Raw genomic sequence first — 14,651 nt, forward strand, 5'->3', positions numbered from 1 at the left:
GTACCAGTGAGTAATTAAAGATTAAGAATGCTGACACAGTTTTAGATTGCAGAAAACCTTTGGTATTTCTTTAACAACAATAGACCTGAATTTTATGAATCACTTTCTCCAAAGGTTAGGTGGTTTAGTAATGACTTGGGTTGTCTAATGTCCAAATATCCTGGAATATCTTGGACTCGGAACAGATACATTTTTTGTTCCAGTTCGGATGAATGAAGGAATTAGTGGTTGAATTTAATGGTTTGCATTTTGGTTTGGACACAATGTTATCACTCAAGTCTATTAAGCATTGATTTGTTGACAGACACAACAAAGCTCCATGTAAGACACACAGCACAGGCCCCTCACTCTTATTCTGCTAGAAGACTTTTTCTTTTTAATGGCATACTGAATTAAATAGTGTGCTCAGTCATCAGAGGCTGCGTTATGTTGCATAGTTGAACTGCTGTATTCTCAGTGACAACAGTTCACATCAGCTTCACTTCTTAACTTGTCTCAGGCAGGAAGGCGTCCTTGGTTTGGTCCCTTACAGTTTTTAGGAAGATCATGATACCAGAGCCACCGGTGCCCCTCTCCTCCAGCGCTGTGGGTGCTCTGCTGATCATCTCCCCCTCCAGGTCCCTGCTCTGGTCGCGGAGTTGTCGTGCGCGGGCAGCGGGCACGGTGATGAAGCGGCTGACGACGTTGATGTGATAGTTGCGCAAAGCCAACAGTCTTGTGACACAGAGTTGAAAGATGTGGCTTAACCGCTTGTTGGCCTGCTGCTGGACAAAACTCCTCAGGGAGGGTTGTAATGAGATGTCATGGATCAGCTGCTTGTGAGCAGGTGGCATGTAGTTCCTCATGCGGGTTAGAAAGGCACCTGAAAAACAGGCAGCATCATCACAATGAGTGCTTTTTATTCCTCTTCAGCACCGATGCAGTCATTCAGAGGACAAAAGAAAACCTGTGATCATACCACTTTTCTCTTCGTGTTTGACTCCAAGAAGTTCATCAAAGCAGTGGAGCAGGCTGCTCTGTGCAGCGCTTCCCCCTGAATACTCCATCGCTTCTGTCTGGACTCCTTCATAAATCAACCCCTTTGGCATACTAGGATTGTCTTTCCACCTGTTAACAAGTGCATGGACAGACATTTCAGAAATCTGTTCTACTGTAAGTAACTAACTAATGGAAACATTATGAATAAAAGTTTCTGCACCCAGACAGGTAGATCCTCATGATGCCGTAGAAGACTGAAGGCTCCACGTGCACTTAAGAAAAGTAGTATTGATCAAAAATACTTGTTCATAGGATAAATATTGATTTATTTCCATGATATATCTGACTACCTTGCATCAGTTTGAGTGCATCTGTCATGTCTTGTATAGACTGGCTGATGTTCTCCAGAGCTGTGGCCACAGCCTCAGTGTCACCACGCCTGACACCATTTATCACAGTGGGAATACTCTGCAACACAAGTCCAGTTACATTGGCGTTGTCTTAAATGACCTTGATTTATTGTTTTGTGTAATGAGACTGTATAAATCACCAAGTACACAATATATTGACAGACTTATATCTCACCCTCAGTGCAGGAACTGCTGCCAGCTCCACCAGCAGTGTGACCATGAAGAAACCTCGTACACTGTCTCCTCCTGGAAGGCTAACCACCAACTCCAGGTTCCTGTATGACAGAGTAAACCAATGCACTTTGCATACATCTTAATCACCATCATTCATAAAGTGTAGAGGAACCAAATAAAAAGGAAATGTACTCACTCCATGTTAAAAGGCCTGGAACAAGAGATACAAAGATGGACATGAAAAACTTTTATTAAGAAAAAAAAAAGACTGGATGTAATCAAATCACCTGAAGAAGAAAACTGTCCTCACCGCTTGGGGTCCCTCTTCTTCCAGTTAGCCAATACTCCATCGGCATGGGTGAAGATTGGAGGAAGTCCTAAGCGCTGAGACACCTCCCAGAATGGAACAGCCAGGTTACGAGGTAGTATCTTATAGGAGGAAAAATGAAAAATAGTTAATATATAATGTATGTTCATGGGCAGTGCAGAAAGGAAGGAAGAGCAGAAAATGTATATATGACAATAATAAAAAGCCACATGGAGATACCTCAGTAGTGCCGCTCTCTCCCTCCTGCCAAACATATCCCATGGTCATCGCACTGAGGGCCAAGTGGGCCAACCGTAACTCCCGGTGTTTCTGCAGAAACTTGCTGCTCAGCAGCGGCATCTGGATAGAGAATAACACTAGACTAAACCCCTGGCTCCACAGACACAGTGAACTGTCCATGCATCTTAATTGTCCCCGCTTACCTTGTTGATATGGGAACGCAGCTCATGTGACTCCACAAGCTCTGGGACTCTCAGGGCAATATCCATCCATGGCTGGTAGTAAGGTGGAAGCTCTTTCTTTGAATGTGAAGTTGCAGCATAGTGTGCAGAGGAAAGGAAACACAGTAATGAAAGTGAGACTTGAAAGTAATGGAAAAATCGGACATTATTATTTTGAATTTAAAGGCTTAAAAGCCTACGTTTCATGCACAGTGACCTTGGATGAGGAGACGCACATGTGATTTTGTAAACACTTGGTGTCCACAGGAATAAATCAATACACAAAATAAACACGCACAATGCCAGATTTCAGCTTCTCTCAAGTCAACTGATCTCAATCAATACCATCAGCCACGAGTTCACCGTTTCATAACTTCTGAACTATGAACACCACAAGTTATGTCTACCTATAAATCAGTGTTGTTGGATTTTTTTTTAGAATTTAAAGTCCTTGTTTCAATAATACTTTGACATCAACACTTCCCTGGCAGTCAGAGTCATTGTGACTGCCTGCATATAATGCTTTTTTTGTATTTTCACACACACACAAAAAAGAAGTTAAAAAGAGCTTTTCCACCTACCAGTGGCTCAGGGAGGATGAAGCCAAGTTCCTCAGAGACATGGTAGGAGTCCAGAGAGAAAGGACCGTTGGTGTCGGTTTCAACCACAGCCATAGAGAAAGTAACAGAAACCCACAGACAGCAACAATCCTCTGACTATCTGAGTAGCCCGAGAGACCCTCACCTGACTGGACTCTAGCACAGAGTTCACTTTATAGCTGTTGTCATCAACATTTATCCCTCTCTTCTGCCGTTGCACAATACCAAGTAAAATAGAGCTAATCAGTGACGCTTCACTTTGTGAATCATTAAGTAAAATACTTCAGCTTCAGCTTTCTACACTTTAACAAGCAATGCTACATAAAAGCAGTAATATGGAGAAAAAACATCAATTCAAACAAGAAGAGTAAGAGAAATGCTAAAGCTTATCTGCAAATCTGTCTAGTCTGATGTCCTCCTCGCTGTCGACCTACCAAATGTCAGGTTTGATTTAGTCCCATTATGAATCAGGAAGAACCTAAAAAGAGGGAAGTAGGGACAGGCCAAAACAAAGTGTTGCAATATATCATATAATTCATCATGTTTTAGCTGCTAGTACTTATGCACTGTTCACATAAACTATCTTACAGAAATCTTTATTTTGATTTCTCTCATCTATTTTATTTTAAATGATATTATTCCACCCTTTGCTCTGTGTACATTCACTGTACAGTATATTGACTGCTTACTGCTGTGTTTCAAAGGAAATGTAGACTGTCAGCATCACCTGCTGGAGCAACCTGAACATTGCACCAGCTGAATAAAACAGACTACACAGTTAAAGATGTCACTCTTCTTATTCACTATCATCCAGACCATTAGGACAAAAACCAAAAGTTGCATTTCATATTCATCTTGTCAGTTGCACTTTTTACTTTGAGTTACTGAGTTACTTTACCCACTCGGACAAGTAACTCAGTAAAATCAAAATGCATTAGTACAGAAATCTAAACATCAATGCAATCGGCTTACTCGTTTGAGGCCCCTCTTTTACAAGAGTGCAGCTTTGGACTCTGAAAATGACAGGTATAAAGGTCAACTGTTATTTGATCCTCTTTGTGCTGGAACAAAGTTAAGATGTACAAACACTGGACTGCATTGTTCGAATGTGTAGCTTCAATGACGCGGCTGACAGCAGCACAGGATGAGGGAGGAAGAACGTGAAATAACTCTCACCTGAGCTTCATCGCCTGAGTCCGAGGAGACAGACTTCCTGCTCTGAACTGTAGTGGAAACAGCCACGATCTGACTAACAGTGACGACTTTTCTCTCAGCAGGCCCTCCACCACCTGTGCACTATGGTTGTCACCTGTGAATGGTAAGTAGCTTTTTGTTTTTCTAAGAGAAATCATGCTCAGTAATTTCTTTGCTCTGCATTGTTTTAGGTTATGGCTCTAGGAACTGCATCACCCCAAACTGTAAAACATTAACTAAAATGACTATGTGTCATTGCTGTTCAAACCAAAAATTGAGCCATTTTCAAAAATGAAGATTCAACTCGGTAACCTGGTGTTTCTGACGAAATTCTTTTCAGTCAATAAACTGCTGGTGTATTGATCCAAACACAGATATTCACACAGACTTAATCATTCATTCATATGGATTAAAAAGAAAACATCAGTGATGTGAGATTTAGGTAGAATACAAGAAAGGACCTCAGGGGAATGTAAATTCAAACTGCCTCATGATTCTGTAATTATTTGAGGCATTATGATTGTTGATTAAAGTTAGGTTTAACTAATTTGTTAGCTTCTATAATAAACAAGATCTGCTGTAGCTCAAATGCTTTGTTGCAGGGGTACAGTGAGAAAACGTTATAAACTGAGGACATTAACTTGACCTACTTACTGTAGATTTCTACATACCTCAGCTGTTACTTCAAATCTACCATTTAAAAAAAAAAAACAGCCTGTAGTACTTGTCTCTGTCCCCCAGCTGTATGAGAGTGCAGCACTAAATCACTGGCATGAGAACAACAAAACTCAAACAGAGGCCTCAATCTGATCTCCATCCACGCTCGGCATGCGTCAATATACTACAATTTATGCATGTAAATTCATAATCATAAATAACCCATTTAAGCCTCTTTAATTTTGCATTCATTTATTGAATACCTGTCTCCACAATGCTCAGTTTAAAAGGGGCCAAAGAGCTCTGCAATCATTGTGACTCCTGCATCTTTTTTTTGACAGTGCTCTTGAAAGATACAGTGACACATGGATCTATTCAGACATTCAGTCTATTGTTTGCAGGCTTGGTATCTGATTTCTTTCTTAAGTTGGTGTCCTGTAGGCTGTAGCTGCCATATGCCTACATGCAAATATGTGTGCAAATGCTGTTTACTTTATGCAACACACGCACACAGGTGCACAAGTTAATTAGTTTCTCTCTGCTGCATGAGCCCCACCTGTCCCTACTGGAAACACAGTAGAAACGCTCCTGGATACAATACAATGCCAATGCAACACTGTACGATACTTAATTTAATAACAGTCTGGCTGCATAAGGAGGTGGTGGTGGTTTATTTTATCAAACTCACAACAAAAACAAGTGTGCAAAGTACAATCCAGAACATTTTCGGGGAGAGATTTGAAAGCGTGTTGGACTGGAGGCCAGGCTGCTTAGGAGCCGTGGAATGGGATTTGTGCGACTTTAAAGTGGATCAGTGTTTTGTAATGAATGGGGTTTTTTCTTTTCTTTTTTTCCCTCGTCGGTGCGCCTGGCTATTATTAGCTACGGAGGCCTTACAGTAAGTGGAGGTGGTTCCATGACGGTCAGAGCTGCAGCTCTGCAAACGCACCGACAGGCTCCAGATCAGCGTCCGTGTTTTTGGCAATGCGATCGGACCTAACGCGCTGATCCAGAGGACTTCTCCCCCCGAAACAACCGCGGTCAGCCGCCTATTTTCAAGCCTCGTTCACATTGCCTTGAAGATGAAGTTACATACGAGCTGCAGTCAGGTGCAAGCCGCATCCGATGGAGCCCTGCTTTTTATCTCGTTCATCGGCCAACCCGATGCAGCATTTCCTTATGTTGCGGTAAGGGCTGGAAATGACACACATCCTGCACACTGAGAATCAAACTGGGTTTTTTAAAACGATCTCCCAGTCGCTGGTTTTTGCAATGAACACTGATCCAGATAAACAGGCTCAAGAGTCAGTGACGGGGTGTTACATAACGTGTAATGCAGCAGAGCCTCATGACTAGTGTCTCGGTGGTCGAGGGACTGTTCGGTCCTTCTGGTAGGATATGCACTATTTTATCATTATTGTTACGGATGATAAGTGAGGCTGCGAGCTTATTTAATGGCGGATAGACGTAAGGCGCTGTATGGGATATAGCTATAGAATATCTGACCATATCAAAAAATGATTAATTAATTCGGGAGTTGCGCAGTGTAGACTGTAACAGGAATGTGCAATAGGCTATTAGAGGCGGTGTATATCTATTGTGTCTTTCAGGCCCAACCTAAGGTCAGTCTGTTAGCTATTTGTTTATACATATATAAATAGATAGCCTACATATGTATATTTAGACCTAGCCTGCAGGGATGGAGATACGGCAGTCAATGAAAGATTGATTTCATGAATGGCGGTGGCAGTCAGAAAAAAAAAGTCACATTCGCCCGTGTTAGTTAAATTTGGATCATTGTATGTCAAAATATAAGATTCTTGCTACTATAGATAGATACTGATTTCTCCTTGTATCACGTCATCAGAGAGTCACACCTTTGGTTGTAGTGTAGGTGACCAATAGTGTTTCTTTAGGAATCATAGTGAAAACAGGGGCAGTTGTGGCTCTATAGTGGGGTCTTAGGGGTCCGGGCAGACACGGGGACATCAGGTCTAGCTGATCTCATTCATAAGAAGATAACAGTAGCTATATAAACATGAATGACTATTCTGATAAAAGGTTCCCAGTGCAGTAACTCTTGCAAGGGGAGGGTGTGGGATGCTGACGCAAAACTCAAATGCTGGTGTGGTAAGACATAGGCTCTGGATCACGTGACTTAGTTTGGGATCTGTGGATGTGCAGCACAGTTTGTTGTCCCGTGAGCAATGACGGCACACATTTATTATTAGCCTTTATTTAATTTGTTTCAAATTGGTAAATATGAATTGAGACAACTATACTAGAGTCACCTTTGTCACCCTCAGAAGCTCTCTCCTGTTTATATGTTGCTGCTTTCATAGAATAAAATGAAAATCGTCACCAGTATAATCTGTGATGATGAATTGTCTGTTAGAGACACACACACACTTCAGTTCCCTAGGAAACCAGTCTGGGTACCTAAATCATGAGCCACCATTTTCAAGAGACAGAAATAGTCTGTTTATCTATTCCCTCCATTTTATTTAATGAGTGTGTATTTGTGCATGTCAGTTTTCCAATATTCATGGCTATGAATCTGGGCTGTGGTGATTGACGCTATAAGCTTTAAGTCAAGGTTGTTAGGGTTGTAATATAGGAACAGCAAACAGGAAAAAGTATTTCAGGTTTGCAGGCGGTGGTGGGATTACAGAAATATGTGGATAGGATTGTATCAGCCTTGATTAATCCATAGAAGACAGTTTATTTTAAAATGAGTGATTGTTTTGAAACCAAATGTGCTCTTCCTTTTCTAATTTAACTGAAGTAATAAAAATAGTGATGTTCTCTTGCAGTATGAGGTGGCCATGAAGTGCTTTTTTAACTGCCCCCTCTTTGCTTGCTTGTCCCTTTAAATTTTTTGCTATATCAGGAACAAGGACAGGGAACTTGTGAATGGGTAGAGGGAAGTCACGAGACCATCCATTGATAGCTCTGCAGGCAGAAAAAGCAGTGCAGATGATGAGGAGTAGTCACAGTGTCTAATATCTATATTGATCCATGTTCCTGTACTGTTCAGGGCAATAGTTTAGGATTTCTGGTGCTGATGCAGCTCTCTGCGCTCCTTTGTATTTGAACAGGTCCCAGTTGACAGATTCTGATATGGACTATGAGAGGCCAAACGTTGAAACTATCAAGTGTGTGGTGGTAGGAGACAATGCAGTTGGAAAGACCCGCCTCATCTGCGCTCGGGCCTGCAATGCCACACTGACTCAGTACCAGCTCCTCGCTACACATGTGCCCACGGTTTGGGCTATTGATCAGTACAGAGTATGCCAGGAGGTGAGTATGCAAGATCATAATTTAAGATTACCTGCAAGATTTTTTTTCTAAATATAAAAAGATGTTTTAAAGGATTTATATCTCTACTAACCGGACCAGATTAGACCTACAAATAAAGCATCATATTTAGCTTTAGCTTTGCAATCTTTCACTCGTGATTTACAGAAACAAATGGTTAAATATGCATGAATGTGTTATCTCTCTTAGGTATTAGAACGCTCCAGAGATGTAGTCGATGACGTCAGTGTCTCCCTTCGCCTCTGGGATACTTTTGGAGACCATCATAAGGATCGGCGTTTTGCATATGGCAGGTGAGATACTGTAAAATTCAGTGTCAGTGAACCAGCACATGCTCTGGTGCTGTCAGACTTCAAAAAATGTATTTCTCTTGCGTCTTCTCCTCAGGTCCGATGTGGTGGTACTGTGCTTCTCAATCGCCAATCCCAACTCTCTGTACCATGTAAAGACTATGTGGTACCCTGAGATTAAGCACTTCTGCCCCCGGGCACCTGTCATCTTGGTGGGCTGTCAGCTGGACCTGCGCTATGCTGACCTGGAGGCAGTGAACAGGGCACGAAGGCCTTTAGCTAGGTAGGTGGACTTAAGTTTAAATGCAGTAATTTGAATTTGCAAGTGAGTTTTACCCTTCTAGTGCTTGAATTGCTTTAGATATATTCTCTTTTTTTTTCAGGCCCATTAAATCAAATGAGATTCTTCCTCCGGAGAGAGGCCGGGAAGTGGCCAAAGAGTTGGGAGTGCCATATTATGAAACCAGTGTTGTTGCTCAATTCGGAGTCAAGGACGTCTTTGATAATGCTATCCGAGCTGCGCTCATCTCTCGCCGCCACCTGCAGTTTTGGAAATCTCACCTCAGAAATGTGCAGAGGCCTCTCCTTCAGGCGCCCTTCCTGCCACCAAAACCTCCCCCACCTATAATCACTGTGCCTCCTCCACCGACCACCACGGAGGAGCATCCAGTCGGCCTCTTGGAGGACCCACACTGTGCTGACGTCATTCTAGTTTTGCAGGAGCGACAGAAAATCTTTGCACACAAGATATACTTGGCGACATCCTCATCAAAGTTCTATGACCTCTTTATTATGGACACGCAAACTGAGGAGACTGAAAGGCCCCCTCGTGGTCCTCTCTCTGGCCGAGAGCTGCTGATGCGTGCTGCTAGCTTTGATGTTTGCGAGAGCAACGATGATGGTGACAGGGCCAACCTGAGGGCGTGCACTAGCGATGGTACCTTGAAAGATTCTGAGGGGGGCCGACGGGGCAGACTGCTCTCCTCGTGGAGCCGAGCCTTCGTCAGCATCCAGGAGGAGATCGTAGATGACCCTCTAACATACAGCCCTAGGCCCATGACTGTAGTACACATGGACCAGTCCATGCAACTTGGTCCTTTCCGAGCAGTACTTCGCTACCTATACACAGGTCAGCTGGACGAGAATGAGAAAGAGCTAATGCACATTGCACACATTGCTGAGCTGCTGGAGGTCTTTGACCTGCGGATGATGGTGGCAAACATACTCAACAACGAAGCCTTCATGAACCAAGAAATCACCAAAGCCTTCCATGTACGGCGCACAAACAGAGTCAAAGAATGCCTGGCTAAAGGGACCTTTTCTGGTGAGTGGACATTATCATACCATGTGTGTTCATGTGTTTGCTTGACGTACACTAGAGGAAGGTGTGATTATGGCTCTACTAGTGTCTCACTTCTGTATTTCAGATGTAATATTCAAACTAGATGATGGGACGATCATGGCCCACAAGCCTCTACTCATCTCTAGTTGTGACTGGATGGCAGCTATGTTTGGCGGGCCATTTGTGGAGAGCTGCACCAAAGAGGTAGGTCACCTTACATTGGTGGCTTAGACCTGTGAAATGAAACCAACAGAGCTTGAGTGCAGACCAAAGACAGTGCTGGGTAAAATATTTATTTCATGTTTGCTAATAATTTCCATTGCTGTTCTTGTTGCCTGTTGATTTACCGTATAAAGCATTTGTATTTAAAATGTAATTATTTCATTATCACGCAAAGCACACAGGTCCAGCAAAGATCAGTATATCTACTGCTCTAAGTTGTGCACCAATGAACTACCTATGTGGTCAGTGTACAAATTACTGTATAATTAAATTAGAGGGTTGCAGATCTGTTGTAATACAATTTCAGTGGCTTCTGTGATTGAAGCATATTTTTGTTTTGTGAGCTCAGCCTTATTGTTTTTCTATGTTTAAAGTACTATTGAAAGTTAATAAAAGCAATATAATATATACTAATGCAATTTGTGAATTAGAAAATTAATCTCAAATATCAAACATCCGTCATATACTGTAAGTGTCCTCCAATATGTCTTTTACTGTACTGCTTTCTGACTTTTTGTTTTTCTGATGTTACTGTAGCTAAAGATTTCAGATATATACTGTTTGAATAACTGAAATTTCCCTTAAAAAAAAAAAAATAGTAGTTGTATTCTCACTTGTTAAAATCCAACAAAAAGCCTTGGGCCCAAAGACATGACTGCCACATGTCTCTGTTTCTAAGGTGCTGTTTCCCAATACAACTCGCAGCTGTATGAGAGCTGTGCTAGAATATCTCTACACGGGGCGGTTTTGTTCTCGGTCTGACTTGGATGCAATGGAGCTTATTGTTCTTGCCAATCGTCTCTGCCTCCCCCATCTGGTTGCACTTACAGGTATTACATTTGTTACACTTATAGTTATAGATAATATCTCTGCAAACCAATAGATTGTATTACATAGAGGCTCTGTGTGTGTCAATACCTATGATGACTCCCTTTTATGTTTCTTCCAGAACTCTACACAGTAACAGTATTGACAGAGGCAGCGATGATGGGGGCCGACATTGATGGAGATGTGCTGGTGTACTTGGATATGGCCCAGGTAGTGTGACCTGTCTCAAACCAAAGACAACAAGTAAAGCACTTACGTAATGCTTTGGTAAAGAGAGCATTTCTCAGGGAGAACTGCTCTGGGGGCACTGAAGTGGAGCAGGAAGAGTAAAAAATGCAGTCTCTCTCTCTCTGAGTGCAAGTCAGCTATTTGGCTAAATGAATAGCAAGGGATCTTTGGGGCATTGGACATTTAGGACAAAGAAGTCAGGCTCAGGACTATTGTTCATCATTCAGGCTCAGATGGGCTTCTGGTTCAGTAGTTTCACTTCAGCTCATCAGTGCCAAATCCAAGGCTGGATTACCAGGCAGGCAAATATCATCTGGGGCTGCATGTTCCTTTTGGAGCAGTTTGATTAATTACTAATTACTTTGATGGTGTGCACCACTAAAGCACAAAAATAAAATCTAATTTGAAATGGAAAGCAGTCTGTAGTTCTTAACTGCATTCTTTACTTAACCTTATAGTGGGACCCAGTGTCTGGGGGACAACAGATTTGTCACCTTTAGTGTCAGCTGCCATAATAATGCCAACATGATAAAATGACCATGTTAATGCTAACATGCTGCCAAAATGCCCACTCTACTCATGTCAAAAATCAATGATTTCATTCATTCATGCATTAAACAACCGTGGCTTTTTAGTCCGTCCCATTTCAGTTTATCTCAAATAAGAAGACGAATAGTAAACACCCACAACAATGCTTGTCATGCACAGTTTACAAAAATGACAAATAATAATTTTGTATGTTAACAGTTCCACGGTGCCCAGCAACTCACTGGCTGGTGTCTTCACCACATCTGCACCAACTACAACAGTGTCTGCCGCAAGTTTCCCAGAGACATGAAAGCCAAGTCTACAGGTAATACACATGTGATCATTGTGGTTCTCTGGCAATCTTACAGGCCCTGATCACACCAAACACCAACCTCACATATAGTTTGGCAATAAAGCAAAGGTGCTTGTCATGAAACATTGCAGCGTGAAATAAAAAAATGTTTAATGGGCTTTAAAGATGGATTTCCAAATACAAATGTATGACTTGTGTTTGTTGTGGTTAAGAAATAGACAAGGACTCCACAGTTACTGCCTATCAAAAAGAGGTCTATTAATGTACTATAATGCTGCAAAATGAATAATCTTTATGTAATCTGTTATGTTTGCCATTGTACACAATGGAAGTTGAGGTTGTGTTTCTGTATTAAACTAGAATATGAACAATTAAATAAATTAAACAAGACACTATAGAAAATCTGCAAATGTAACTAAAATATGTTCTGCCACCTACATAGCATTTTCCTAAAACCCATTATTGTGATGCAGAGAACCAAGAATACTTTGAGAAACATCGCTGGCCACCTGTGTGGTATCTGAAAGAAGATGACCACTACCAAAGAGCACGCAAAGAGCGCGATAAGGAGGACTACCTGTACCAGAGACGGCAATGTAAACGCAAGTGGCTCTTCTGGAACATCCCCTCCTCTCCTAACTCGAACTCCCCCTCTTCTGGCTCATCCGCTGTCATCTGACCAAGTGGTAAGGCCAGGTCCACTCCGGAGAACATCAATGTGGATGTGAGTTGTAAAAGAACATACAAAAGAAGATAAGCACTGCTGATTAGATATGCCCCAATTATTCAGGCACACAGTTTCTCCTCCTGTTTGTTTGCCTCTGCAGTCAAACGGCACCTCCTCCAGGTTTGCAAGGGCACCTCAATCTGGCAGTTACAGGCGAGTTTTTTTCCTTAAGTTTTTAGCTTGGTGTACATGAGACTCAAACCTCAGTGATATGAACCTCACTGGAAAAGGCACAGTGTAACTGGCGCAAATAACAACTCACTCTGATTGTTATATGTTCCACCACCTGAGTTTAAAGTTTTAAAAGTATGACTCTGCTGGCACAGAACTTTCCACCTCTGATCATAGTAATCATCAATAAACGTGAACTGATAACCAAGTGCTGCTTATCAGCTGCAACAACCAGCAATTCAACACAGAACTTAAGTCTCAGAGATATAACACTTTGCCCTTAAGTGTTTGTACAATCTACCAAACTGTGTGTACAGTATGATCTCATCAACAGGATGTAACGACAGTAGAACCAGGAATCAATTATGGAAGTTATTCACCCTAACCATGCTGACTATGATCGTGTATGCATAAATGAAAATACTGGCAAGTTTTTTTTTTGTACAGTCATTCTGTTTTTGAATGTTTGTGTATGGCTTGCACAGTTAAAAGTGATGTGAGTCTGGAAACACTCTGTATTGTGATCTTGTGATTTGTGGCCTCTTGTCACAAAAGGGCTTTAGTTTACATGAATGCATTCAGTGTCCTGAAACACAAGAGATCGCAAATCAAGGAAAATATCAGTATTTTCTGTAAAATGCCAGCAAAAAACAAAACAGATTATAGTTTCCGATGTGTTGCTTGATGAGGCTTGTTGGCACACATGTTTCCTGAAACCCTCAGATTTACACTGAATGATCCCATCAGCTCGATCACTGTCATCCTGGAAAACTTAAACATAATGTATCTCAGAACCAATAGCAGCATTTCCAGAGCTCAAGCTGAAGCTGAAGCGACCACATGTACATCACCATCCCTCTGTGATGGCAGCGTTTGATGAATCAGTCACCTGTGATGATTTGGCCTTTAGAGATTTATTATAATTGATCAGAGGATGCCCCCTGACTGTCTGCGGTTGGCTGTGTGCAGGACTTGTACATGCAAAAGGCTTCCCCATGCCTGGTCGAAGTCGTTCATATCCTCTTACACACCTCGAGCACTTTCTGGACTCTTTCCACAGAGACACACACCAAAACCTCCAGTAGCAGCATCCTGGTGAACAGCACTAAAGACAGTATGGTGTCATGACACGCTGCAGCAAATTTTACAAAAGGAACTGGGGAGGATAAAAGACCATGATTTTTTTTTTTTAATGTTCAAAAAAGTTGTGTAGAGGTTTATATCAAATCATTTTCTTGATTTCTTTTGCACACCTCACAGTATATGTTCACGATTGTCATCTACCTGATTGTAGGACGGACTGCAGCATTATTTGGATATTGTAAGCATGGTGCTCAGTGAAGATGGGTAGTATTGTAAATTGTACAAAATATCAGATGAACTGCAAGTAACTTGCGTCACTCTAATGTGCAGTTTCCTAATATTGTGCACTGCAGGCAGTGAGCAGACTCGAACAGTATTACTGAGTAATACATATACTGAATATAGACTTGACTTATCCGACTTGCATTTAGTTACTGTGCAGCTACAAACTGTTGTTGAAAATAACTGAATACTCATCGTGCTGACCTCCAGTTACATCTATTATATACTGTAGTATACATGCAAATTACAGGCAGTTCAAACTAATGGTTGACTAATAGTAAAATAGGATTTCAATGCAAAGTAGACACATGTTTATATAACTTATATAATAAAGACTTATGGTACATTCATACACTCACCATTGTTATTAAAAGAGTAATTCTAATTGCAGCATTTGCTTTGCAGCACATAAAAAAAAGGCTTGCTTTAATTCTGCATATGTTTGGTTATACCTTTCCATACAGTTGTTGACTAGACAAAAAGTAGATAGAGCCCAACAAGGAGCTTCAAATGATTTAAGTGGTACGAAACAATTCAGT

The 14,651-nt window shown here is 41.6% G+C and overlaps 2 protein-coding genes across 2 annotated transcripts; one reads left to right on the plus strand and one right to left on the minus strand.

The window, feature by feature from the left end:
* Window positions 1-348: 348 nt before the first annotated feature.
* Window positions 349-3,346, minus strand: ido1 (indoleamine 2,3-dioxygenase 1). Its single transcript, XM_083978291.1, has 10 exons — window positions 2,912-3,346; window positions 2,313-2,408; window positions 2,110-2,229; window positions 1,873-1,991; window positions 1,759-1,773; window positions 1,564-1,663; window positions 1,329-1,446; window positions 1,199-1,250; window positions 959-1,107; window positions 349-862 (listed from the first exon to the last, which is right to left on the minus strand). The coding sequence occupies exons 1-10, from the start codon at window positions 3,002-3,004 to the stop codon at window positions 486-488; spliced, it is 1,239 nt and encodes a 412-aa protein (XP_083834417.1). The 5' UTR covers window positions 3,005-3,346; the 3' UTR covers window positions 349-485.
* A 2,431-nt stretch (window positions 3,347-5,777) lies between these two features.
* On the plus strand, window positions 5,778-13,270 carry rhobtb2a (Rho related BTB domain containing 2a). Its single transcript, XM_083978351.1, has 10 exons — window positions 5,778-5,967; window positions 7,879-8,080; window positions 8,288-8,391; window positions 8,486-8,671; window positions 8,772-9,712; window positions 9,816-9,934; window positions 10,632-10,782; window positions 10,902-10,990; window positions 11,756-11,861; window positions 12,323-13,270. Exons 1-10 carry the CDS (start codon window positions 5,906-5,908, stop codon window positions 12,526-12,528), a joined length of 2,166 nt encoding a protein of 721 aa, XP_083834477.1. The 5' UTR covers window positions 5,778-5,905; the 3' UTR covers window positions 12,529-13,270.
* Window positions 13,271-14,651: the final 1,381 nt, after the last annotated feature.

The sequence above is a fragment of the Trachurus trachurus genome (genome assembly GCF_905171665.1).
Source record: "Trachurus trachurus genome assembly, chromosome: 9".
Classification (NCBI taxonomy): domain Eukaryota; kingdom Metazoa; phylum Chordata; class Actinopteri; order Carangiformes; family Carangidae; genus Trachurus; species Trachurus trachurus.

Coding starts and splice junctions, on each gene's coding strand:
- ido1 (XM_083978291.1), bottom strand. CDS start 3,004: ATGGCTGTGGTTGAAACCGACACCAACGGTCCTTTCTCTCTGGACTCC. Junction 2,409..2,911: donor TCATCCTCCCTGAGCCACTG/GTAGGTGGAAAA, acceptor TCACATTCAAAG/AAAGAGCTTCCACCTTACTA. Junction 1,108..1,198: donor ATGAGGATCTACCTGTCTGG/GTGCAGAAACTT, acceptor ACTTGTTAACAG/GTGGAAAGACAATCCTAGTA.
- rhobtb2a (XM_083978351.1), top strand. CDS start 5,906: ATGGAGCCCTGCTTTTTATCTCGTTCATCGGCCAACCCGATGCAGCAT. Junction 5,968..7,878: donor CAGCATTTCCTTATGTTGCG/GTAAGGGCTGGA, acceptor GTATTTGAACAG/GTCCCAGTTGACAGATTCTG. Junction 10,783..10,901: donor CCATCTGGTTGCACTTACAG/GTATTACATTTG, acceptor TGTTTCTTCCAG/AACTCTACACAGTAACAGTA.